This window comes from Medicago sativa, chromosome 5 (genome assembly GCF_051527215.1).
Source record: "Medicago sativa cultivar Bolivia chromosome 5, Bolivia_mono, whole genome shotgun sequence".
Lineage (NCBI taxonomy): Eukaryota > Viridiplantae > Streptophyta > Magnoliopsida > Fabales > Fabaceae > Medicago > Medicago sativa.
The window spans coordinates 54,751,236-54,779,154 of record NC_140753.1 but is presented as its reverse complement, the minus strand read 5'-3'; the positions used below and the strand labels follow the sequence as shown (position 1 = coordinate 54,779,154).

Here is a 27,919-nt window from a genome sequence, read left to right as displayed (position 1 = left end):
TATGTTATTATTTTTATATTATTACCCATATTTGATTGAAGAATGAAGATGCATACACTTAAAAATTATTTAAAAAAGCTTGTTACAAATTAAATTAAATGGTCCTACATTGCTTTTATTATATTAAGACCATGGGGGTCCCACATTTTGAAGACTTAGTACCTATTATGCACCCCATTGGGGATAAAAAAAAAATTGGGGTCTTATAAGACCTAACAATCAGAAATTCAGAATTGCAACAGAAAACTAATTGCATTCTATGATATCTGATGATGCCTACTGCTAGTAAATAACTTGTGTTTCATGTTCCATGGCTTCCTTAACGGCAACCAAAATAGTAGTGCCTGAAGTCATATAAAATTTCCAGCAACAATGTATCCCGCCAATAAGGTGAAAAAGCTAATGTGTAAACCTAAACAATGGAAAATCTAAAGTAATCAGAACTCAAGATACATTAAAGTAACAATTTAAAATAATTGACAAAGTCGATCTTGATATTGCTTTGATTGTTATCTTTAATTTTTGATTTGTTGTACCTACATGCTTTTCGTGCTTGTACGAGATTTGCATAAACCTAACCAAAGCAGCATAAAGATAACTAACTACAGCTTAGCAATTGTGATGCGGTTCTGGTCACTAGATACATACTAAGTACATGTCCATCCTCCAATTGATACTCAATTGTGATGCGTATTATACAATGGAAGAAAAGGTTTACCAGAACGCAGAATTTCCATATTAGAACAGAATCAAGGACATTTGGAATGTATCACTAGATATCTAAGATCTATTATACAAACAATTAGATGGAAAAACAAAATCTATCAATTATAGAGAGTACACATGTAAAACCAGATAATGAACAAGTAACAAAATGTCAACATTTCGATAATAGCTGAAGTATTCTTATCCTGCAAGCAAGCAAAGATCTGTCAGTAAAAGGTAATAAAGTTCAGCAGTCAACTTGCCCGAATTGAACTGAAATACCAACTCTTCCATAAAAGTTCTTTACCTTAATGGGACCATCACCTGCATATTTTCGTGAATGCATGAAATCAAGCAATCTATGTGAAAATATTATGGGAATTTAAGATATATATCATGTCAATTCCTTACAGCAATAATGAAAGTGGAGATGCAATAACGATAATTCAACCCATAAATTTGACATAATTGATTTCATAAAAAATCACGGTTTCCTACAGTGGATCGTTTCAATCAGATGAAACACTAACATAGTATTATGTCATGTAACACGGTAAAAGATATAACAGAGAATGTAAATAAGTACAAACAAGTTAAATTAAATCATTGCTCTTCAAACATGTTTACTTATTCATTTCCCATAAATATATAATTCTAGAATGTGTGCTATCTTGTGCCAATCCTCCCCCTGTTCCCTCACATTGTCCCTCTAATATTGAGCAGCCACAAATTTTCAGAAACTCAAGTGAAGTGACATGCCAATACCTTCCTGCAAGCAAGGATCTCAATCCTCTAAATTGAAAAAAATTTCATAATTTGAGCTTTGAAGGGATTGTAGACCTTTCGAAAATTTCTCCTGTAAACTCAAGATCATGGCATCAGCGACTTTAACTAGCCTTTCTCTAACAATACCACCCTCTCCTAGAAAAAACTTGTTCTTACTTTCAGAAATTTGATCGAATCTCCTTCTAATCTCTTTCAAAATGTTGCCAATGTCATTGTGATACACAATGTTCTATAGGCTGAAAGAGGACGAGCCCCTAAGTCGAGTGAATTGAATGGAACATTGATCAAGAATATCATTGAGCACATAAACTGCATCCTTGAGTTGTTGTAGTCATGCCTTTATAGAACTGTCTGTGCTTTGTTTATGATAGACATCTTCAAGAACGGCCTTGATATTATATCTATATTTGCTTGAAAGTTTTAATTAATACATTATAGCTAAATCGTAAGTAACATCATACAGGGGTACTAGTATATATATTGTCTTGGAAACTTCATGCGCCAAATTGCAATAGTTTAATAATGTGCAGAGCTAAATTGCAATGCTACATTTCCAAACTTTGTGAATCCACTATGGCTATGCTATATGCTGTTGCATTTCCAAACTTTGATCTCAATGAAATTGGAAGAAAAACACGGTAAAAGTTGCAACAAATTTCTGATTCAAATTAGCAATGTTACATCACTAAATGTAATTAGACTTCATTAATAAAAATGACATGTCATAAAAAAATAAAACTTTAAATTTGATTGTAGGGAAAAATTTGAAAGTTGTGAAATTGGGGAGTAGAATTCAGAATTTAGAAATGGAGTGACTAAAATCATGTTTCAGCTGAAATAGGCAGGCAAAAATATATTTAAACCTATTTCTTTTAATATAAAAATTTAAATGAGGGGAAGCATGCAAGGTCAAAGAATCATTAACTGAGAGATATACAATATAGTCTATTGTTTAACCTATCAATTGAAGAATTTCAAATTTAAACCCGAGTTACTGCAATGTGAGTGGTGTTCTCGCAGAGATACATGAGAGATGCTTACTCGTCGGTATGATGAGACTTAAGACTGAGGTCCATTTTACGGAATCAGAGTGTGTTTTTGGTGGAATGCGCAAGTTGTCCTCTGAGTTCCCTCAACATCTTTATTTATATAGGTTTTCATAGGGAGTGTGTATCTCTGTAAACCCCCTTTCAGGTTGTAAAGAGCTCAATTTGTCCAAATTTAAAGAAGCAAGCCCAATGATATTAATATGTGATGATCAAGCCGCATTACATATTTTCTCAAATCCAAATTTTCATGAGAGGACAACGCATATTGAGATAGACTTTCATTTTTTCAGAGAGAAGATCGAATCAGAGGACATCATCACCAACTTTGTCAATTGACCAAATTTCATGAAAGCAAATGTCATCATGGATATAAAAATTCTAAAAGATCAACAAACCATACATGCATCGATTGTCCACAATCTCCTTAAGCAAATATTTGCTAACTGAATACTTATTCATGTGAATTCTCCTTATTATAAGCTAGCCCATAATCAAGAGGGAATAAAGGGCCATCACATGAATTCTCTCCCTCAACAGGTTGATTAAGCTGATGAACTCTTCTAATCTGGGCAACCATGCTGCAACAAGAGCTTCTGTCTTTTCCAACATACTTTGTTCCAAGACCAAAGGTCTTCCTGATACCAGAATCACAAGTGTTGGGATTTTATCAGAAACTATGTCTACAATTCCATCTCCATTAAATGGGATTACAAGTTCTTTATTGTCACCTCCACACTCAGCATAGGGGGCTTCACCAATAGCAACAATGGCAAAAGAAAATTCATTACACTCTATGAATTCTTTTGATGGGCACTGCTCATATATAACTTCAGTATCATGTCCACCAGCTTCCTTAACAGTTAACAGCATCCAAGATAGTTGTGCCTGAAATTGTAAGAGCACAGTAATTAGAAAATGAAGAAACGTTAGGATTAATGATTAATGGATGATTGCATAACATTATAATTGTTCTTGAAACAAACCTTCTCAAAAAAAAGAAAAAGAAAAAAAAAAAACATGCTAACCAATTGTGATCTGGCCACTAGATCCATACTTGGTAAACGTTCATCCTCCACATTGATACCCGATATCATTACTCATTAGCATGAGTTCCAGCAATGGTATGAAAGGTTTACTAGGCTCCTTTCCGTTTTTTCAACAAAACCAAGGACTTCCGAACTGCTTCGCATGCTAGATCTCTATGCATCTGTCAAAACAATTTGTTAGAACACAAAGTGTGGCAATTGAAAGTTAGAAAACTAAACACCAATTCCCACATCAAAAAATGTTAGTGTTGTGTGAATTGAAAAATATCCCACATTGGATAGATCACAGACATCGATAGTGTTTGTATAAGAGTATAGAAACTTTTAAGGGTGTGCTTTAGAGTGTCGATTCGATTTTGTGATGAATGAAGTGAGCACTCACAAAATTTATATCACAAAATAGATATTCCAAGGTTTTTGTTGTAAACGAAATAAGCATTCACGAATATATATATATATATATATATATATATATATATATATATATAATTTATAATTTTTTGTTACCCAAAAATATTAATAACAATTAATTATTTTTTTAACATTATCTGAAAGCGCTCCAACTTGCTTCCCAAGTTTTGCTAAACCGTTTTTGTTGCTTGATATGATCCGTGTTATCCTTGTTCCCAAGTTTCTCACGGATCAATTGCGAATTATTGTCTCTATAAATAGATTATTTGATACATTAAAAAAAAGTTTATGAGGTATCGATCCGTTTTGTTCCTTTCTCCCATTGGCTTCTGATAATGAACTATTCTTTTCTTCTCTCTTCTTCTATCCATTTCAGTTTTGAGTAGTAGTATACTATCATATTTGCCGTAATAGCCATATCAATTATGATGCAGTTCTGGTCATTAGATACATACCAAGTACATGTCCATCCTCCAATTGATACTCAATAAAAAAGATTCTCGTGGCATTTTATACAATGGAAGAAAAGGTTTTAGCAGAAACCTTTCCAGTTTAAAACAGAATCAAGGACTTTTGAAATGTATCACTAGGACAAAGGTAGACATCTATGATCTATGCAAACAATTTTATGGAAAAACAAAATCTATCAATTATTGTGAGTACACATGTAAAACTAGAAGACGAACAAGTATAAAAGTGTCAACATTTTGATAATAGCTGAAGTAATCTTACCTTGCAAGCAACTATAATCAACAAAGATCTGTCAGTAAAAGCTAATTTATAAAGTTCAGCAACAAACTTCACTCTTAAAGTTCAGCAGTCAACTTCCCCTAATTGAACTGAAATACCAACTCCTCCATAAAAGTTTTATACCTTAAAGGGACCATCACCTGCATATTTTTGTGAATGTATGAAATCAAGCAATCTATATGAAAATATTTTTTGGGAATTAAAGATACCATGTCAATTCCTTACAGCGATAATGGAAGTGGAGATGCAAAAACGATAATTCAACCAATAAATCAGACATAATTGATTTCATCAAAAATCATGATTTCCTACAGCGGATCGTTTCGATCAGATTAAACACTCACATAGTATTATGTCATGTAACACAGTAAAAGATAATAGAAAGAATGTAAATAAGTACAGACAAGTTAAATTAAATCATTGCTCTCCAAACATGTCTACTTATTCATTCCCATAAATATATAATTCTAGAATATGTGCTATCTTGTACCAATCCTCTCCCCTGATCCCTCACATTGTTCCTTTAATATTGAGCAACCGCAAATTTTCAGAAACTCAAGTGAAGTGACGTGCCAATACCTTCCAGCAAGCAATGATCTCAATCCTCTAAATTGAAAATTTTTCATAGTTTGAACTTTGAAGGGATTGTAGACCTTTCGAAAGTTTCTCATGTAAATACTTGAGATCATGGCATCCATCGATTAATAGATGCTCCATCAGCGACTTTAACTGACCTTTCTCTAACAGTACCACCCTCTCTTAGAAACACAATATGTGAAACACAATGTTATATGGGTTGAAAGAGGACGAGCTCCTAAGTCAGGTGAATTGAATGGAGCATTGATCAAGAATATCATTGAGCACATAAACTGCATCCTTGGATCGTTGTAGCCATACCTTTATAGAGCCATCTGTGATTTGTTTGTGCGCTCAGCATCTTCAAAAACGGCCTTGATTATATCTAATTTGCTTGAAAGTTTTAATTAAACCATGTAACATCATTAAGGGGTACTAGTATATGCGCAGAGCTAAATTGTAATACTACAATTCCAAACTTTGTGAGACCACTATTGCTATGCTATATGCTTCTGCATTTCCAAACTTTGATCTCAACGAAATCGGAAGAAAAACAAAGTTGCAATTCAAATCAGCAATGTTACATCACCAAATGTAATTAGACTTCATTAATAAAAATAGCATGTCATAAAAAATAAAATCTTAAATTTGATTTTAGGGAAAATTTTGAAAGTTGTGAAATTGGGGAGTAAAATTCAAAATATAGAAATGGGGCAACTAAAATCATGTTTGGGGGGGAAAAATATATTTAAACCTATTTCTTTTAATATAAAATTTTAAGTGAGGGGAAGCGCACTAGATGCAAGGTCAGAGAGAATCATTAACTCGGAGATTTACAATATCGTCTATTGTTTAACCTATCAATTGAAGAATTTCAAGCTTAAACCTGAGTTACTGCAATGTGAGTGGTGTTCTCGCATAGATACATGAGAGATGCTTACTCGGCAGTATGATGAGACTAAAAAGGGAGGTCTGCTTTGCTGAATCAGATGCTTACGGAATGAGCAAGTTGTCCTCTGAGTTCCCTCAACCTCTTTATTCATATAGGTGTTCATAGGGAGTGTGTGTCTCTTTAAACTCCCTTTCAGGTTTTAAAGAGCTCAATTTGACAAAATTATATTTAACTCCAAATTAATTGTTGAAAGCTTACATAAACGTACATCAGATGTGTTTACATAAACTTATTTTAAACCAAGTTTACGTAAATGTACTTGAACTAAAATCTCTTTACAGGTAACATATGAATTGAGTTTGCAGAAACATGCTTAAACTGTATTTGTTTAAACGTACTTAAGTTGAGTTTGAGCAAAAATAATTTAGGTAAAATAAAATCTAAAAACTTCTAAAGTACAAGTTGAAACATGAACTGAGTATACATAAATGTAGTTAAACAGAGATCACATACAATCTAAAAACTCAATTGATTGGAAAAATGTGAACTGAATTCGCTTGTACTTCCCTGAACCGAGTTAAAACTATAGTACTTAAGTTGGTGTAAAGAATCCAAATTCCTCTTTCCATCTTGAGCCATTTTTGCAAAGCTCCATCAGTTAGTCAGGACAAAGATAAATTTGGAAGTTACATAAAACCTTATTTTTAAGGTTATTTCTTGCATCATCTCATCACGTGTTATTCTTCTTCACCCTTAGGTCTCTATTTTTGTTCATATTTTTTGACTTTTACATTTTTGGTAAGATTTATTTTTTCCACCAACTCATCAAAATAACTTGGTAAAATTTAGAGTTGTGTGAAACACATAAGCCACGCTGTATTAGATATAATACAAAATACACTCAATCTAGTTTGATCTCAATGCTTGGAATTTAATTTGGAAACTATACAGGATGGGCATTTGATGATTTTCAGAACTAAGCTCTTTGTAATGATAACATATGATCTCTTTTGATTCTCGATTCAGGTTAATTAATAACAAAATAAAATAAAATAAAAGTTTCGAAACTTTTTTAACAATCTCTTGTAAATGCTATGCACATACTAGTCAAGGCTTTATATAGTAGGTTTACCCCTTTCCTGAATGATACTGTGGCCAGAGTTTTTAATCATTAGATTGCCCTCAACACCGCCACGACCAGTCGGCTGTCCCACCTATATTTCTCCACATCCAGCTTAATTTGATTAAAGTTTTGAGCATAAGGATGAGATAATATCGACTGACAAGGACATGATTGTGACATTGTAACTTACCAAAAGAACAAAGAAAACTCAGCCACATAGGACACTGGTTCACCAGACCCACATTGCAAGTTAGCATGATATTGCTTTTTCTTCAATTTAAAATTACAAAAAGTTGCTTCATAGAGAACTGTATGTTAAAATATCAGCAACAAATACAATATACTAATTCATCCCAATCATTCACACAATAAATCACACGTGGATAAAGGACTAGAAACTATCCACTCTAGCCAAAGTGATAAGATGATGATGCTGACTCAATAAAATGTGGGGTCCATTATTCCATTCTCATTTACTTTCCACCCAAAAGAGGCCAAAAATAAAATCTCTCTCTGTTCTAACATGCTTGCTACCATTGGGTATGATTATCCAATCAGAAAATTTACTAGGATAACAGCAAATCCCAATGTAACTGTAGTTTGATAGATAAGCTTGATTTGATGGGGAGAATTTGAAAACAGACTCAACCAACCATGTTACTTGCAATTTCAATAACATATTTTGGTGTAACATGAAGCAGGACCATATATTTCACAGAATCATTAATGTATACAACTACATATTAATTACATTTTGTGACATGACTGAAATAATAGTCTATACAAATTAAATTACCATTACTCATGTAGTTGGATTGAAGAGAGGCACTAATGTTATGTATTCATTCATTTTTCTATTTTGCCTGTGGCTTCGGTTGAGTGAATGGTGAGTAAATACAAATAACAAGTTGGCATGTGCTAAAAACGATGCCAAAGTTCACCTTACAGGAATATACAATGTTGTAAGGCATGCTATTTTGAGATATATTTTCACCAGCTTTGGTTGAACCGTGTCAAAAATCATACCTCAAGTTCCACTTCACACCAGAAACACATGATCGAGAACTCTTTAGCAGTTTCAGGAACCGGTCTGCAATGGGAGAAGGATTTGTTGCTTGCCTTCCATAAAAATTGCAAGTTCTGTTGGTGCAACCACCAATCTTAACCACTTCTGTAACTCTTCACCCTCTACTTTCTCTTCTTCTGAAGAATACAAGCAATAAACCACTATTAGAACTTACAACGTACAACACCATGGCTTAGGTAAAACATTGGTTTGACATCATTAATTAATGAATAATGCCTATATAGAGTTGATGGAATTATACAACATCGACATCTTCACGTCATCAGTCATGAACTTAGAAACAGCAAGCATGAATGCACCTAGAAATTATCGTATTTTCAAATTAACAAAATGACAACTTATTCCACCCGGCAATTTAATGCAAATATTTATGGGGAAGGATAGAGACTGAACTGCCAAAAATTTGGATTTAGCCATGCTATCAAGAATCCCTGATGAAAGGAAAGATAACGACAGGAAAAATCACCAAAAGAAATGCAATTCAAGTATACAAAATGATGAAAACAAGAAAGCAAAAACACTAAACACCGGTGCTGTATATAATACAGAAAGTACTGTTACCTTCCAATTGAGCACCAAGACCCTCTACAACAGTAGGATTAGCTCGAACAATGGAAAGTGCTACTTCCAGTGCAGACTGAAGCAATGCTTTCACTTCTTTTTGAACAAGATCAACAAGTTGTCCCTGTTATTTTCATAGTATTAAAATAAGCATATAGAGAATTTTGAATAGAAGAGAATAAATAAGTTAATGAAATAGTGAACCTGATCCCTTCCCCAAGGAACTGATCCCCCGGACTCATCAGATCCGCCATTAGAAAGAGTGGAAATTGACACAGGGCCTATTGTCTGACTAAGACCATATTCAGCAATGGCTTTGTATGCCATGTCAGTAGCTCGACGTATGTCATCAATTGCACCTGTTGAAACTCGACCACAATATACAACTTCTTCTGCTGCACGTCCTCCAAGAAGAGTCACCAGGCGGCCGCGCAATTCATCAATGAAAAGCAAGTATCTGTCCTCATTTGTTGGAGGAATATAAGCAAAGCCCAAGGCCCCTCCTGACCTAGGCAATATGCTTAGTTTCTGGTAACAGACGCAAGATAGTAACTTAGTAAGGCACTGAAACATCCCTAAAAGAGATTATTTGGAGGGTAAACTCATTATAAATTGAAAAATGAATTTCACCCCCATCCATATTTTATTTGTTCAGTTTGTATCATTAAGATGATTTTAGTGTGTATTATTATTGTAAAGAAAAGAAAACTGAAAAGATGAAGAAATATCACAAAATTGAGAATAATTAGGAGGAGATTAAAAACAATTAATAATTTTCAAATTAACACAAATCTGTATAATTAATATAAGAATTATTAGTTACTAATTTGACAAGGAGGAATTCTACTATTCAATGAAAGGTATTTTATGAAAAGGAAGTATAAATAAGTAGGGCAGTAGTAGGAAAATTAGGAATGGCAGTAGGCACACCTATAAAATGCTAATCTAATAATCACATTTAAAAGGATGCTTTGATTTGTAACTTGTTTTATATTTTCAGAATCAAGCATAAACATCAGCATATCTTTATTGCCAACAGCATAATCAAATAGCCAAGAAATAAAGAATGGAGCATCTTCCATGATCTACCTGAACACGTGGCTGTCCAGATAGAAGATTTGCAACTGCAGTGCCTACTACAGCATGACCAGCTTCATGTCGTGCAACTACACCCTTCTCACTTCCTTGCAACTTGGCAGTCTTCTTTTCTATGCCCTGAAACAATTAATTTAGTTATTTTATCCACAACTGATAAAGTAGAGTCCCATTTACAACTAAATTTACCAATTTAACATTGTGATTTGACAGAAAAATCTGACCAAACTAAAGGCAAAAATTACGAGTGTGCATCCACCAAAAGAGATTGTGGATGAAATCAATAGTATCCAAGACAAAATTTACTTACAGCTATTGACCTTTCCACAGCTTCAATGAAATCAATTTTCTCCACAACAACTTTGTTCTTTCTTCCCGCCAATAAAGCAGCCTCATTTACTAGGTTTGCAAGATCCGCCCTTCAATGATGTGTACTATGTCAGATCAAACTTCAAATCTTCTCAATGTATTTAAAAGGGGAAAAACAATATGGGGGAAATAGCACAATTACCCTGTGAATCCGGTAGTCATAGAAGCAATGTCACCAATGTAAACATCCTTAGCAAGAGGAAGTTCTTTCTTAGAAACATGAACTTTCAGGATGGATTCTCTTCCGATCCTATCCGGTGTTTCCACCTAAGGAGAAAACACGGCATTTTTTAAAAGATATATATATATATATAAAACGTTGAGTTTTTCTTAATATACTATAAAAACCAAATGAGGTAGGTAATGCATTAAAACTTGAATCCAGACCATAACTACTCGATCGAATCTTCCTGGTCGGCGAAGCGCAGGATCTAAGACATCAGCACGATTAGTTGCCCCAAGAACAATCACTGCTGAATTGCTGTCAAACCCATCCATCTCCTGCAATTCAGTTTTGACATATTAGCCTCATTGTGGCATAATTCCCTTTCCTTAACAATCACAAGAAATAAATCACAAAAGAGGAATACTAACAGTAAGCAACTGGTTCAAGGTCTGTTCTCGTTCATCATTGCTTACAATACGAAATTTACCATCACGGCTTTTAGCCACGGCATCTATCTGCATGCCAAAAAAAAAAAAAATTAATTTGGTTGAATATTAAATAGTAAATGTCAAATTAAACATCTTACGCAATAAAAGAATCTATATTCTTACCTCATCAATAAATATTATGGATGGTGCTTCTTTCTTTGCCCTTGCAAAGAGATCTCTCACCCGGGAAGCACCCATACCAACATACAACTCAACAAACTCACTAGCAGAACAGCTTATAAATGGCACGTCAGCTTCTCCAGCCACAGCCTTTGCTAGTAAAGTCTTGCCTGTTCCCGGAAGACCTACCTATAATGCAAGTTAAACCAAAAGATATTTACTCCCTATGTGTCGAACTAAGACAATAACAATATGAATGTAATATAACTTAGGCATAAATAGTCTACATATGAAGTACAAGCGCGAACATGCAGGAGAGGTGCAAGTGGAAATTAATCAAAGACTTATTCCTGGAACGATGAATTCAAAGAAACACAATTGTGTACTACTATTTTGCAAGGTAATACTTATGTACATAATAGAAAATATGGTAAATATCATACAGCAGAAAATTTAGTTAGATTTAACATAAAAAATAAAATCCAGAAGAGACATTTCCTATACTTGATCCCTTCCCCTAACAAACATATATTCCCGACAATGACTCACCAAGAGAACACCTCGAGGAGGACGAGCTCCAAGTCGTACATATTTATCCGGATTTCGAAGAAATTCCTGGCAAGTGAGCATCATCACAACCAAAATTATTTCCCTATATCACCAAGAAAAATCTGAATGAAAATAGAATATTATTATAGAATAGAAAGCCTCATTTCCACCCTATAGATTTTGCTGAAAATGAGCAGAAGAGAGTCCAGCTTACCACAATCTCTTCTAGCTCTTCTTTAGCCTCGTCAACACCAGCAACATCAGCAAAAGTGATTGTTTCACCTTTTTCGGATGATTTTGTACCAGCCGACATTCCTGATTTGCGGCTCCTAAACTGACCAGGAGTATTCTGCCATAGCATGTGATTACTCAGAAAACTTCATTTCAAAGGTTTAGGAAACATAAGTTGGGTAGGCCAGAGGGGAAGAAATCAAACTCACCTGAGAAAAGCTTACAGGGAATCGATGGAGAAGCCCCGCCAATAAAGCAACATAAAACATGGCTATCTGTGAAAATGAGAAATATAATTAGCTTGTCACAGGATATACTGTTAATGCAACAAACAAAGGAAATTTATAATGAACTGGAATAGGTCAGCAGATATCTTACACAACTGATACATTTTAGCAAAATACACAAAAGCAAATAGACTAGCAAATTTTTTGAAGGTTTTTTATACTCTAAGAAGGGTTACTTCATGAAGCCGATATATACATTAACTTCTATTAATCACCTTGAAGCATTCAATTCATATATGAAATTATTATTTCAAATTCTCATGGTGCAGAATCTACTGTATCTGACTAAACTTAAACATGTAAATTATAATTTGTCCAGCTTGATAATTTACACTGACAATAATCAGAAGAAATAAGGTACTGTCAGAACTGCATTTTTCACAATTCACATCCAAATAAAGAAAGCAAGAAACCAAGAATCTGCCATCCTTATCATAGTCAAACATAGACAGCATTGAAGACAATAGATGGAGAAAAATAGGATTTCTAACACATGGAGGGGGTTGGTTATGTTTTATCAAAATTATCTTTATTAAATGGTATCATAAGATTTGGCACACAGTGGAGGTACATCCAAGTTTATAATGGCCCTTCAGAAAGTAAGAGAGACTTACGGAGATATTGGTTAGTCCATAACCATTGAGCAGTCACATGATTTTAAGTAATTTGATGAAAGATAGTAAGCGGAGAAACAATGAAATAACCATAACACTTATTTCTCTTTTTGGGTCTCCAAAGGTTTGCCGCATCTAAACAACTAAATATATCGGAATATGCACATTAAACCTCAAATGACCAGCCTCCTACCAACATCAACCATAAGTAGATTCAAACGTCGAGGTATAATAACTAATCATTTGAGCTTCACTTTCCAGCACAATAATAGTGCAGGTGAGCAACATCATAACATAATTGTTGAGAGCCCCACATTAGATCATGATACGGCCTTAACAATGATTATAAGTATTGTACATCCCTCATTTAACAGACCGACTTTTGTGGGGATAAATTTTAATATTACTACTAATAATATATTACTAGTATTAGTAGAGTCTGTCCTAAGTAAGCTAAGCCGCTCATTATAGTGATTATAAGTAATAAGTGACGATCATTTTTCATCTTACGGACTGACTATGTAGAGTTAAATTCTAATATTACTAGTATCAGAGTCTATCCTAAATCCGTTAAGCCGCTCGTTATAGTGATTATAAGTAACAAGTGGCGGCCCTCATCTGTAGAGCTGAATTCTAATATATTAAGCGTAACAAACCACGAAATCACAAGTTTCTTACCAAAGCCGAGTTAAAAAATCCGCCAGAACGTCTATCGGGTGATCCAAACTCCACTTCATTCTCCAACATCTTTTCATAAGGAGTTCTAATATCACTAGGCCTAGTCGTTGTATAAACAATCCTCTTCGTCGGTGCCACACTCTTAACCAAAGCCTCCGATTCCTGCTGCAACTTACCACTACTACCAGTACCAGCAACCTCACCACCCTCCAAATCAGTCTTCAACTTAAACATAATATGAACACCATCAACCTCCACCTTCAAAACCTGATCCCCATTAATCTTACTCAAAAAATCACTATAAGGAACACTCACAAAAACCGTTGAAGCTCGCGATTCGGAACCCGGTAACGGAATCCCAGGTCTAAGCAACCTCATAACAAAAATCACAATCCCTAATTGAAGTAACAAAACCCCAACTTCTTGAGCTTTCAACATCGGTTGCCATTTCCACCTCCACCATCCACCTTTCCCTTGCTTCTCCTTCCTCCGGTTCGAACCACCTGAACCCGGTTTAACTTCAACTTCAACCCCTTTCCCCTCTTCACTCTTCTCCCCAGAATCACTCTCCTGACCACCACCGCTAGCAGCAGTTCTAAGTCCATCGAAATTGCTCAATTTAGAGTTGAATCCTTTCCATAATTCGAATTTTCCGAAATTGTTGAGAAGAATTGAATCTTTTAAAACCCTAATTGAAGGTGAATTGGGAATAACGAAACGACGTGCGTTTCGAAAGTGATGAGAGTGAAGAAAGATTGTAGCGTGTGTTGAAGGTGAGAGATAATCTAAAGCGGACATTGAAAAGATAAGAAGAAAAAGGAAAGATTAAATTAAATATTTGAATGTTTTGTTTTGTTTGTGTGGTTTATGGATTTTATATACTACGTGAGGTTTTTTTGAGAGATAAGCTTGATGTTGTTGTTGTTGTTTATGGTGAAGTGTTAATGGTGGGATGAAAGCGAAAGGGACAAGGTGATATTATATGAAATGTGAGTCGTTGGATTGGAAGAGGTGTGTTGAGATCTTGACTGTTGATTACTTTAGTTTAATTTGTGTTTTTTTTTTTTTTTTTTATGATTGGTGTTCGATTTTTTTTTAAAGATAATTTGTTGGGAAGAGATGCTATAGATAAAGAGAAATAATATTTCTATTACTATATTATGATAATTTTTGGACAATTTTTTCCACATACTCACATGATGTATAAATATTACTATTCCATATAAGAGATGATGGTATGAGAGCTTGGAGAGCATGTTCCACATTATTATGATTTTGAAGTTTAGGAGTAAGTTAACCTCTATTTTGGTGGTAAGAACAATTTTTTGAGACAAAAACAACTTTAAATTTTTGAAATGGAAAGATTATGAAATTCATGCAAATCAATATGCATTCTCAAGAGTAGAAAATAGTAAGTGATCAAATGATATTTGTCTAAGACTAAACAGAAAACTAAAAATTGACTGAAAATAAAAACTAATAAGTTGTCTTCCCTGTAGCGTTTTTTTAACGTCATTATCTTCACGCTTCAATCAGTGTTTGGGTGATTTATATAAAAGGAAGAAAACCTCCTCCTCCTCCTCCTCCTCCTCCTCCTCCTCCTCCTCCTCATCATCATCATCATCATCATCATCATCAAATTTTATGTGTAGAGAATACTTCATGAGCCCAATTTGAAGTTAAAGTACTTGGATCAACTCTCCATGTGCAAGGAGTTCATTGTCTAGATTTATAATGTTAAAGTAATGTCCATTACTTTAACCATCCTATGGCTTTATCACGCGTCCTATTTTTTTTTCGAAAATATCGTTTGTTCGGATTATACAACCTGAACAGTATAAGTGATTAAGGAAAAAAACGAACCCAACAATGACAAATCGAGGGAATGAGACCTTACATTGTGTTTAATGTTTGATAAAGTTTGAAATGTGATTATTTTGAGGGAAAAAAACTTCCAAGATTCACCCAATGAGAGATTTTTTGGATTTTTGGGTGGGAGAGAGAAGTTTTACGGCAACTACTGAAAATTGTTTAAATGAGGAAGTTTATGATTTTGATTTATATATAAGCAGTGTTTGGATTTCAGAATCCAAAATACCGTTCAGTTTATAGAATCTGAACAAAGAGTATTTTGGGGACAAAAATAGGACGCGCGAGAAGCTCATGAGGTGGAAAAAGTAATAGTCTAAAGTAATTCGATCAACACTCCAAGTCCACTATGTGAGATATAAGGCCCAAAATTCATATCTTTTTGCATGTCAAACTAAATAGGTTGGAAAAATGCTCTTCTCGCATCAAAAATTGTTCGCTCCCAACCAAACTTCTGAAAATACCCCTGCATGACTTAAGTTACACAGATGTTAAAGGCAGCGTGACTTAAGTCACGCAACGTGAATTAAATCATGCTGGTTTTTCACTCTAACTTTCTATATGAAAAACACGCAGATTTCAAATTTTTTTTTAGCAAAAAAGCTCAATCAAGTCTATTGTTCTCATTAAATGGGAATGGCCAACTATTACTTTTTTTCGGCCGACCTACAAATCTATTCAACCATCATTTTGATACAAACTCCTCTGCTTGCCTATTATCTCCCCCAATCCACTTCTCACACTTCACTTGCTCATCAACTGTTTCAAAAACAAGCAAAAACTCAAATTTGAGGCACCACAAATATAATGAATAAACAATATCAAAGATTCAAAGATAAACTGGTCTATGTCATAATTAAACTACGAGAGAGTTATTATTGCCATATTCCCACACAATAACAGTTGAATCATTTCATCTATTTAGTACATCGATGATTGATTGTTCTGATTTTGCTAAAAAAAAAATTGAAATTTGGGTGTTTTTTCATAGAGAAAGTTAGAAAGAAAACCAGCGTGAGTTAACTCATGCTGGAGTTCAGTGTGCGTTTTCAGCGTGACTTAAGTCACGCAGGGGTATTTTCAGAAGTTTGGTTGGGAGCGAACAATTTTTTATGAGAGAAGAGCATTTTTCAATAGATTGACCTTTCAAGCCTAGTAGGCTATGTTATTGACTTGAGTATGATCTTTTTAAGACTATTACTTTTCCCACCCTGCTTGTTTCTAACATGCCCTGTTTTTTCCAAAAATAACCCTCGTCCGGATTATATAATCCAAACTACTTTTGGATTATAATGGCTCAGACAGTGTGGCCTTGTTTGTCTTCTTGGGGGTTAAATAAGGTGCTCACTATGACAGTCGATAAATATGTATCATCTAATGATGTTGGAATATCGCACCTCAAAAATGCCCTTATGCCTGATGGTTTACTTATGGGAGGAAAGTATTTTCATACTCGTTGTTGCACTCATGTGTTAAATCTGATTGTGAAGGAAGGTCTTAAGGATATTAAGCGTGAAATTGTGAGGATTCGTGGTGCAGTGAGGTACGTTCAAGCTTCCCCTTCAAGGTTACAAAGATTCAAGGCATGTATTGATCCACAAAAGGTTCAGTTTAAGGGTTTTATCAACATAGATATTGAGACAAGGTGGAACTCTACCTATTTAATGCTCAATGCTGCAGTTAAACACAAGCCAATATTTGCAATGTTGGAGATGCAAGATTAAACCTATGTCAAAGAGCTACGTAAAGGAAAAGATCTCCCTTTGCCCCAGGATCGCCAAACCATGAACACCCCTACTTAGCACAAGGAGTGCCAAAACGCCTAGGCACAATCAAAGTCCACACAATCCTGTACAACGCCAACAAGGCGCAAAACAAAAAAAGGAAGAAGAACAAACAAGCTAGAATACTGAGTTTAAGCAAGCTAAAGGACTCTGCCGCCACATTTGATAATCGAAATAAAAAATAGCGTATTTCGATTTCAACAACCAAAATGACTGAAGCTTCACCCTTTCGCCTAGCGCAAGCAAGTTGTCCTTCTTTCTTTAGAAAATTCTATTATTTCGTTCTTTCCATATTGTCCAAACAACTAACAGCCATATAATTTGCATGTATTAGTTTGGTGGCTTGCGGGGCAAATACTGGCAATAACCATTAGTTAGTTAAAAGAAGATTTGTCAAAAAAAAAAAACCATTAGTTAAAAGAAGAGAATAATGACGGAGAATCTGAGTGCTACGGTCCATGTATGTTTTAAGTGCAACGCAAAAACAGAAATGGTAGGAAAGTTTCCAAAACCAACGGTAGTGATGGTAAAAGAAGACTACTAAAAAGGCCAGAATAATAAGTTGCCTACATATAACAAAGGACATAATAAACAACAAGTTATTATTGTTGAGAAAAAGATGAAGAAAAGTGAGCAAAGTAAACTGCTTGATCAAAAAGAAACGTTGAAACCTAGTTTGGTGGAGGTGGAGACGCACAAGATTCCCAGCAACGAAGAAGCAAGTACAATTCTAGTAAATTACCAAAAACCCATGTGGCAAATAAAACTAAAAACACTACTAAAAGTGAAATAATATCATCCAAGTGGGACCAAGAAAGAAGGTAAGGAAAAATCAAATAAAACAGGTGGTTAAAAATATAATTTCACCTATGATTTTCGCATTAAATAGAAACAACAGAGAAACAATAGAGTGTGGACGTAGTTTACAAATAAAAAAACCACTTGATTTGTAATACGGAAACAACGCAAATCGTAGGTGAAATTAATTTTTTTTGTGTGAAATTCTATTACTTTTCTCTCTTGAAATAGAAATTAGATCAAATAAACGACTTTATTTTGCTGAGTGATGTGGAGTATCTGAAAATAAAGAAACAACAGAGTGTGGAATGAAATAATTGATGCTCAAGATTATGTTGTAGAGAGAGTAAAAGTTATGCTTCATATTTGATAAGATGCACTTAGGATTTGCAAGACATTTTGTGCACGATCGCGACAGGAAGAAAATTTGGATTGGATCAAACCAGCTGAAGGAAGATTTAAGTGCAATAGAGTGAGAATAAGAGTTTGTATAAGGAATGATACAAACACTTTTGTTTTGACAAAAACTGAATGGTTTACTTCAGTCTGCTCTTGGGTTGTTATCAGCTTTATAATGAGTTCATCAATTACACTCAGGACCAATCGATTTTGAGCATGATGCAAAAATAGTGGTGGATAGTTTTTCATCTACACATCAAGATGTTACAAAATTTGGGATGATTGTCCATAATTGTAAAACTATCTTTGAACAATATTATGTAAACTCTAGTGTTGAGTTTGTGAAGAGACAAACAAATAAGGCAGCCCATAGATTAGTTAAGCAACCACATCCTCAACAAGTTTTCAGATTTGGGTAAAAATACCAAATTTTATTGAACATATTTTAAGTAATGAAATGATATAAATTTCTTTCCAAAGAAAAACATAATATATTTTTATTTTATTTTTGGTAGAATATTTTTTATTTTTTAGACTTATATAATACGATGAACTTTTTTGAAGGATAATACGATGAAATTATTATTTATTTTTATCCTTTTTCTTCTACTATATACGTGTTCTCCGATATTTTGTTTTTCTTTTTTCATAAACTAGACCATCGACCAAAGCTATCGCACGGGTCATATCGAATCTAATATTTGACAGTAACATGTAACAAAATAGTTTAGTTGAATGTCATAATTGTTCTAATTAAATTCATAATATTAATTATCATAGACATTGGTACTGTAAAAGTGTGGAGGGAAAAATTAGGTTAAAATTAGGTTAAGTATAGCGAGACAGGTTAAGCTTTATTAATAAGAGAAAGGGCGGGGTAATTCCATTCTTAAAAAATAGCATAAAATTAGGAAAATAATTTGACTTTAGATAAACATTAAATGCAAAAGTGTGGCGGGAAAAATTAGGTTAAAATTATGTTAAGTTTAGCGAGACAGATTAAGCTTTACTAGACTTTTGACTAGTGCGACGCACGGGTCTAGTCGACTATAATAGAGACCAATGAATAATCTTTAACATTTAAGATCATGGATCGATCAATAAACGCAAATATAATCTTTAACCCGTAAGATCATTGGTTGATCAATAAATGCAAATTAGATTAATAGAGATACAATATTATAATCAAATTTGTCTTACTATGTCCTTCAATGACACTTGAATCTTATCAAATTTTACAATTTAGTTTTGAAAAACTAATCAATTAAAGACTGTTATGTTTCTTTATCACAATATATTATTGGGGCATTATCTTCTCATTTTTTTTAAAAAAATTATAAAAAAAAGATAAAAAGAATACAATAGTAGTATTATATTGTTTCACGGGTCAATTTTATTTATTACTTTTACAGTTAAACATCAAAAATTGACTTGTAATAATTGTTTTAAATTTCTACTTAACATGAAAAATTACACGTACAACTCTAAAAAGAATAATTACACTTTGATATTCACTAAAAGTAATAATATATTTTTCCAACCAAATACATATCATATTTAAATATATCATAGAATTTAATAATAGAGAAGAGATCTTATACAATGTACTTAATTATTTTGAAGATGTGTGCTTGGTTGAAGAGCTGTGTATTTTCCAAGGGGTATAGCAATAGATGTAATCTAATGCAGTTCATGGTTCCTAACAAAATTTTTTGAATTTCAAATTGAAGAAGTGTTGGAAGAAAATACATAATTAGGGTTAGCACTTAGCAATTAATGCGGATCATCTGGAGAGAATTTTCTAGGTTTAGTTGTTGCAAACCTAATAAGATTAAAGAGTAAGGGATAAGTGTACAACAACTTGTCAAAAAAAAAAGTCTACAGAAACAATAGATATATACAAACGATGACACAACTGGATAGGAATGAAAAACTCATCAGTGAAGAGAAATATTATGGATTGCTGCATTTTAAAGGGAGTTTGTTAGGTTAATTGGTGCGCTGCATTTTAGATGGAATTTGTTAGTTAAATTACTGCTAACCTAATACAGCAAATGAGCGGGAAAATATTAGGTTATAGCTCCAGACCTAACAAAATTAATAAATAAGGACTAATAAGAGATGAATTTCTAATTTATAAAAAATTAAAAATAAGATTCAATTTTTTAATTTTTTTTAAAAAAATAATAAGAAATGAATAATAAGATTCAATCATTTATCTTTCCTTTGTCAAAAAAAATAATCATTTATCTTTCCAAAAAGAATACAATCATTTATAAATATATGACTTATGATAGAAAAACCCTTATTAAATATATGACTTATGATATTTATTAAATGAGATTTTTTTTAACGGGACTCATATGGACTCTTTAGGTGGTGTGTGAGTTTTATGATTGACCCTCTCATGAGCGCAGCCTTGTATTGATTTTCTTCATTGATTTGCATCAAGGGTCTGATCACGTTTCTACTTGTTGCAATCAATTGATTTCCAATTCTATCAATTGAGGGCTGTTTGGTGGGAAGGGTAATCGGTGGACAACCTTTCTACGGTTAGCTTTTTTGATGTTGTGCTTTTAATTATTAATATTGCTAGCTACTCCCTCCGTTCCTTTTTAAGTGTCGTTTTAGGGTGATTTTTTTGTTCCTAATTAACTGTCGTTTTGGTATTTTAAGGGTATGATTTGTCAATTATACCCTTTGTCAATTACTCAAATCTTTTTCTTTGTTTGGTTGCTCTTATCTTTTTTAATAAAACTAATTAATGCTATATATTTGGAAAACTAAAGTTTGTTTTTTTAAACAAAGTTTTTCTTTTTAAAACAAAAGATGGAGTAATTTTTATATTGACTTAAATTAATTAAAGAGACGTGCACAATATTTAGAAAATTGACAATTGTTTGTTATGAGAAAGAGTGTGAAAAAAAAATTGTTGGAGAAAAAGATAGTAAGTAACAAATGTTTGTTACGATCTTAAAAAAAAAATGTTTGTTACGAGAAAAATATAACATATTAAATTTATTGGAAAGATAAAGTGTGTGCCAAAAAATAGAGATATATTGGTGGATTAAATTGAGGGTATAATAGGAAGAAAACGTGCAAAAATTCTTGTTGCTATTTTCGTGGAAATTTTCTAAAACGACACTTAAAAAGGAACGGAGGGAGTATTAAATTCGGTCTACTTCTCTGATTGAGGTTTATTTGAGCATTGTTCCTGCACCTACTTTGATTTATTCTGGTTTGTTTGAGCGCGCATTTTTCCTTCATTCACTGTGTCTGGTTCTTAAATTGGTGTCGCGCAACCGCGTTAATGCCTCTGAGCATTACAAAGGTTGAACCACGTGTGTATCAATACTAGAACTGGTATGGTGGATCGAAACACAAACATGGCTTATGCGTGCCAATGGCCGTGTGTGTCGGAAGCTGCACCATTTTCAGCTACGGTGCAATCTGCAGCTATGGTACCACATGCTTCAGTACCAATAACGAAAACAGTACCTTCTGATTCAGCACAACAATTGTCCTTCGCAGCTGCCCTTGCGGGGACAAAGGAAATTGACAACAGACCATTCCCTTCTCCGTGCATTAAAGGGGATGCGTTAAGCATCAAAATACCAGAAGGGAGTAGAAGATTGTAGGAAGGTGTTAAGGGCGTGTTTGACTCTTAACAAAGGGGATAAACCTTTCTCTGCGCGTGATCTCAGTGCTAAAATTGGGAAGATTTGGAAGACAACGGCAGGCTGGAAAATGGTGCCTCTTGGTAAGGGATTTTATGATTTTCATTTCGAATCGATGGAAGATTTAAAGAAAATTTGGGCAGCAGGCACGGTAAACCTCAAGCCTGGTTTGTTAAGATTCTCCCAATGGACCAAAGACTTCAAGCTTTTGGTGCAAAAACAAACACATGTTTCGCTTTGGATTCGTTTGGGGGAGTTACCGCAAGAGTATTGGCGGGAGAGAACCTTGAACGAAATTGCAAGCGCAGTTGGAACACCTACAGATATCGATGGGCCAACTAGAAATCGTATGTTTGGTCATTATGCTCGCATTTTAGTGGACATTGATTTATCGAAGAAAGCATATGATGAGGTTCTTGTTGAACGTGATGGGTTTGCGTTCATGGTGGAGATACAATATGAATGGAGGCCTTTGTTTTGCCATCATTGTTATTCCATTGGTCATAACATCACGACTTGTCGATGGTTAAATCCGCAAGCCGCCAAAGAGAAAGTGGATCATGGGAAACAACCGGCCAAAGAAAATGTTGGTGTGCCCCCTAAATCACGACAACATTTTGGTGGGGGTGCTTCTACATCGGCCTTGGGAAGTACTGAGTCATGGATTCCTATCAACTCCAAAGTTACCACCACTACCAGGACTACGGTCCCAGCTTCTCAGACAACACGTGCTACTTCAGTTCCGACCCCTGTCAACAGTATCACTCAATCAATTCCAGTTTCATTACCAACAATTTCAATTTCAGACTTACCATCAAACTCGTTCAGCTTTCCGCTTCATAATGTTTTCGATCGTATTGATCGTACATCGACTGATGAGTTAGATATACCTAGGCCTGTGTTGGAGAAGGTTGTTTCCCCTGTAGAGCACGAAGAAGTGCAACCTGTAGAAGCGGTGAGGTCTCATCCAACATCGCGGGAGGTGTTGGAGAACCCCACGGTGACTGCTGTTACTAACTCGCTTCTGGATAGTGTGAAACACAATCATGAGAGCCCGAGGGAGCTGGTGGAGAGTCCTAACAGTTTTATTGAGCGTGTAACACGCTCATACCCTCTTGGGCGTGAGGACATACAGTCTGACAGAGTAGAACAAACAACTCAGACATCAAGGGAGGTGTTGGCGATTCCCATGGTTGTTGAGGTTTCTGATCTGCTTCAGGATGGTGTGGAACATGATCATGTGAGCCCACGGGAGCTGGTGGAGAGTCCCAAGGGTGCTCGTGGGAGTGTTTCAAGACCACCCCCTGCTGAGCATGATGACATGCATGAGGTGTCGGCTGATTTCCAAGACCATCACAATATTTCTCTCATTGATCCTCCAATTGTTACAATTGAGAATTCTGATGGATCGCTGGAGGGTACAGATGATGTACTTGCTGGTTCACAAGCACTGAAAACTCCTATGGTTACCGAAGCTTCAAGTGTGGTTAATGGAGGTATGCCCTCGGCAAAGGATCAGAATGTGGTTATTTTGCAAAGACAAAAGGTTTATCCTAGCAAGAATATCCAACATGGTTTAGATTTGTGGGAAAGAGTCCGGGATTATGATGCAAGATCAGCAGCTGAAGCAGCTGATGGTTTCATGCCTGTTCTTACACGAAATCAGAAGCAAAAACTTAAGGTACAACATGTTTTATCAAAGCAGCCTTCCAAATCTTGTGCACGAGGTGACACTCAACCGTGAAGGAAACAGTTGTGCAGATAAGTTGGCTGCTTTGGGTCACTCCATTGTTGATGAGATTTGGCTTAACAATCTTCTAGATGAGGTGAAGATTGATTTTTATAGGGACAAATGTGGGTTACCTAATTATAGATTCCCTTAATCTATTTTTGGGCTGTTTATTTGTTTCTCTGTTGCTTTTTCTGTTTTCTGCTGTTTTTTTTTGTGGGTTTTGGTATAGTCCCCCCACCTTTTGTAAATATATTTTCCCCCTTTTTTTAATAAATTTTTCGAGTTTGGCGGCATAGGATGAAGGTAGCTCGGGGTGCCAACCTAGTTGGGATGTCGATGTTGTCTTCTGATGCCTGTCCTCTCTCCTTGCTTATAAAAAAAATGATATTTATTAAATGACGTGAAAGATATCAATGAATTCAAGTGTGTAAAACAAACTGTATTTATAAGTTAAACTTTTTTCATCCTATTTTAAAAAAACAAACTCTTGTCTATCCAAAACAAAATTAATTCTTTTTTTCCTAAAGTATATTATATATTAGATTTTCCTCTCAAAATATAAATAAATTATATATTAGATTTTACATGGATTTAATTGTTACCAAAGATATATACACTATATTTAATCTCAAAATTTCTTTTTTGTCCCTATACTGCCGTATTAGGTTTAGCACTCTTCAACTCCAGCAAAGTTTGGATGAATCCCCCTCAACCCAAATCCCCCAACTCCATCAACACTCTAATGTCGAGCGTATACCTCCCTGATGAACTCATCGCAGAAGTCCTTTCATTCCTTCCTGTGCAATCTCTGATGCGACTAAGGTGCGTGTGCAAGTCATGGAAAACCCTTATATCTGATAACGCATTCGTCAAACTACACCTTCAACAACCTTCAAGAAAGAAACACATATATAGTAGTAATCAAATATAAAGGAGGTTACAATGCCGTTACCTTTCCTTTGAGTCATTTATTGGAGAACCCGTCGGTAACCATCGCAAGCAACTCTTACTACCGATTGGAGTACAGGGACCATAGCCGAGTTGTTGGTTCATGCAATGGATTGCTTTGTTTCCTTGGTTATTCTTATCTAAGGAATCAGGATGAAACAATCTTCTGGTTCCATATCTGGAATCCAGCTACAAGGATAATATCCAAAGAATTGGGAACTTGTCACCAACCTTGCAGTCCATCCAAGCTCAGGTTTGCATTTGGGTATGATAATTCAACTAGAACTTATAATGCGGTGGTTTTGTGTTCTGGTCAGGTGAAAGTTTTCCGTTTTGGTGATAATATTTGGAGAAAAATTGCATGTTTTACTCCTTTTAACCTTGTTGATACCCTTGGCTATAGTGTTGCAAACCAACAAGGAGTGTATTTGAATGACACTGTTAACTGGATTTCCATCTATCCCAAGGATGTTACTGTTGAGAAATTTGCGATTATCTCGCTTGATCTTGCTACTGAGACATGCAGGAAACTGCCGCCCCCTCCTGGTGCTGTTAATTTAGTGCCACCATATACTGAACCACATATTGCTGTTTTGATGGACCGCCTTTGTTTTTCTCACCATTTCAAGGAAACTCATTTTGTTATATGGCAAATGATGGAATTTGGAGTTGAACAATCTTGGACTCAATTCCTTAAAATTAGTTTTCAAAATCTACAAGTAGATACATTTCCTTACTCGAAATATGATCTCTTCCCATTCTGTCTTTCTGAGAATGGTTAAACATTGATATTCGCAAGCTATGTAGCACCCAAAGCAATTCTTTATAATTGGAAAACAAATAGTGTAAAGGGAGCTATTGGTAACGGAATAATGTGGTCTTTATCCAAGGATTATGTTGAAAGTTTGGCTTGGATTTGTTGAAAGTAAGTTTCTTTACAATGATTTACTTGTTTGAATTTATTCAAATTCATGCATGTTATTTTGGAATCCATGTCATTTCATAGTATATAAGATTGTAATAATAGTTTATGCTAAATGATTATATAATTTATATGTTGTCTACTTCCAAAATGAAATTCAATTTCTCTTTATTAGACTGAAAGATTAAAGGAGGAAACATTTCAATGGCAAGTACATTTAGACTTGGAAATATTTGTTTTTGGTAGAAGACGTAGAAATATTTATTATCTATAAATCATTACTAAGATGAGAAAAGGAAAAACCAGAGTTATTTTATGTCTTCAAACTTATATTAATTCAATTTGCTTCAAAATTTGCAGATGGTGAGCGTTTTGTATCGTATTGAAGTTCACATTTGTTTCTACACACATTTCCTTTGTCACATTTGGGTGAACAGAGCATTAGAATGAGTACATACTGTGGCTCCGAGCTCTTGCGAATTATGCATTCATTACTTTCCTGTGATTTTGTTTTTACTCTGTATTTCAATGAATCACTCTTCGGTATAATCTGGCTCCTTTTTGAATTATAGGCCGACAACCCAACTGCAAGCGCATCAAGAGTTATTGGTGGCAGATTGTGGCCATGATGGGAAGAAAGGAAGAAATAGTTTTAGAACTCTTTTCATATAAGATAGTTATGGACCTGTTGATGTTTTGTTTTGGATTTCTTTGAAAGTGTTTACCAATAGTGTTTAATATCGACTTATTGGCTATGACGGATAAAATGTACTCTTCTTATTAATTCAGTGTCTTTTGGTTATTCCCCCAAAGTTTTGTTGATTGGTAATTCTCTATCAATCTTTGAATTATTTATGCTAATTTCAGCAAGCTCAGCATCAACAGAATATAACATGGTTTCTACTTCTGCAGTGTGAAAAGTATATAGGCTCTTATTTAATATATGAACAGTTTCTTTTGTGCTGTTAGTCATATGATTGAAGTGGTTTATCTTGCATACTTTTGATGTTGTCCAACTCTCCTTTTCGGACTCAAATTATGAAAAATATCTGATAATATCTTTTTTATATCTTAACATTGTTTTATATGATAAATAATTTGTTAGGATTTATTTTATTAGGATCTTTATAATTTTTAGGCATATCATACCATGTAAATAAGAAGATGGAAAGAGAAGAAGGAGAAAATTTATCATCACTCTCGCTCACCATTCAAAGAACTTCAACATAAAATACATCCATCATGCTCCCCAAAAATTTCGTCAAATATGTGTTTCGACAAATCAAGGTCCACGAGAATCCTAGTGTAGTGACCGAAAACCCGATTCTCTATAGCATCGTCAATTATTAATGGTGAACCAAGACCCCTAGCAATCTCAAAAAGAGTCTTTGTCCTCCATTACTCCGGTGGAAGATCCATGATATGTATCCATACATGTGCATGTGTTCGACACTGTGTTTGTAAATTGAAGTCCAACGTCCACTTGGACAACCTTAGCATCCCTAGCTTCAAATTCAACGCACACCATACCTTTTGTTTATTTTCTGCATTTTAAAATTGAAACTCATAAAAGCCACAACCAAGTGAGATCAATATCCATCGTTCAATATCCTTCCATAAAGAACTCAACTTAGTAGTCAAGTCACGTGCTGAAAAAGACACAACCATGGAGATTGTTGCGACAAATTTCTAAACCCATAACACTTCTTACGAAATATTTATGCTCACAGAATCACCCTTAAGTCCTTAACACACAATTTTGAGAGTTGACTCAATTGCACATCATAGAAACCAACAAGCGCATCATCAACGATAGAGGCTTGCCAATATTCTTTGTTGGTGTTTCATTCAGTGCGTTCTAGGGACGTTGATTAAGAAATCTACGAATAGAATTTTTGTCATGGAAATATAAACTAGAAGAAGAGAATAATGACGGTAGTGATGGTAAAAGAAGACTAGTAAAAAGGCCAGAATAATAAGTTGCCTACATTATATATAACAAAGGACATAATAAACAAGTAATTATTGTTGAGAAAAAGATGAAGAAAAGTGAGCAAAGTAAACTACTTGATCAAAAAGTAACATTGAAAGCTAGTTTGGTAGATGAAGATGCAAGGGCTAAAAGCAACATCAAAAAGTAACATTGAAAGCTAGTTTGGTAGATGAAGACGCAAGGGCTAAAAGCAACATCAAAAAGTAACATTGAA

The 27,919-nt window shown here is 34.5% G+C and overlaps 3 protein-coding genes and 2 pseudogenes across 4 annotated transcripts; 3 read left to right on the top strand and 2 right to left on the bottom strand.

Moving 5' to 3' along the window:
* Window positions 1-2,853: 2,853 nt before the first annotated feature.
* LOC146923134 (uncharacterized) lies at window positions 2,854-7,450 on the bottom strand (annotated as a pseudogene). Its single transcript, XR_015012729.1, has 4 exons — window positions 7,348-7,450; window positions 4,730-4,887; window positions 3,566-3,747; window positions 2,854-3,425 (listed from the first exon to the last, which is right to left on the bottom strand). The product of XR_015012729.1 is annotated as an uncharacterized LOC146923134 (transcript).
* A 568-nt stretch (window positions 7,451-8,018) lies between these two features.
* LOC146923133 (ATP-dependent zinc metalloprotease FTSH 9, chloroplastic-like) lies at window positions 8,019-14,432 on the bottom strand. Its single transcript, XM_085715852.1, has 13 exons — window positions 13,584-14,432; window positions 12,214-12,279; window positions 11,988-12,122; window positions 11,774-11,839; window positions 11,228-11,413; window positions 11,045-11,131; window positions 10,838-10,951; window positions 10,593-10,717; window positions 10,392-10,500; window positions 10,076-10,201; window positions 9,191-9,514; window positions 8,987-9,110; window positions 8,019-8,541 (listed from the first exon to the last, which is right to left on the bottom strand). The coding sequence occupies exons 1-13, from the start codon at window positions 14,379-14,381 to the stop codon at window positions 8,417-8,419; spliced, it is 2,385 nt and encodes a 794-aa protein (XP_085571978.1). The 5' UTR covers window positions 14,382-14,432; the 3' UTR covers window positions 8,019-8,416.
* A 2,312-nt stretch (window positions 14,433-16,744) lies between these two features.
* Window positions 16,745-17,176, top strand: LOC146923132 (zinc finger BED domain-containing protein RICESLEEPER 2-like). The gene has a single exon (XM_085711661.1). The coding sequence runs from the start codon at window positions 16,745-16,747 to the stop codon at window positions 17,174-17,176; it is 432 nt and encodes a 143-aa protein (XP_085567787.1).
* Window positions 17,177-22,225: 5,049 nt separating this feature from the next.
* LOC146923131 (uncharacterized) lies at window positions 22,226-23,854 on the top strand. Its single transcript, XM_085711660.1, has one exon. The coding sequence runs from the start codon at window positions 22,226-22,228 to the stop codon at window positions 23,852-23,854; it is 1,629 nt and encodes a 542-aa protein (XP_085567786.1).
* Window positions 23,855-24,584: 730 nt separating this feature from the next.
* LOC146923130 (F-box/kelch-repeat protein At3g23880-like) lies at window positions 24,585-25,713 on the top strand (annotated as a pseudogene).
* Window positions 25,714-27,919: the final 2,206 nt, after the last annotated feature.

What these genes read in the sequence shown, in the direction of transcription:
- LOC146923131 (XM_085711660.1), top strand. Translation starts at nt 22,226, where the DNA reads ATGGAAGATTTAAAGAAAATTTGGGCAGCAGGCACGGTAAACCTCAAG.
- LOC146923132 (XM_085711661.1), top strand. Translation starts at nt 16,745, where the DNA reads ATGGCTCAGACAGTGTGGCCTTGTTTGTCTTCTTGGGGGTTAAATAAG.
- LOC146923133 (XM_085715852.1), bottom strand. Translation starts at nt 14,381, where the DNA reads ATGTCCGCTTTAGATTATCTCTCACCTTCAACACACGCTACAATCTTT. An exon ending in CCATAATATTTATTGATGAG is followed by an intron (nt 11,132 to 11,227) that starts GTAAGAATATAG and finishes TTTGGCATGCAG; the next exon opens with ATAGATGCCGTGGCTAAAAG. An exon ending in TCTTGGTGCTCAATTGGAAG is followed by an intron (nt 8,542 to 8,986) that starts GTAACAGTACTT and finishes TGTATTCTTCAG; the next exon opens with AAGAAGAGAAAGTAGAGGGT.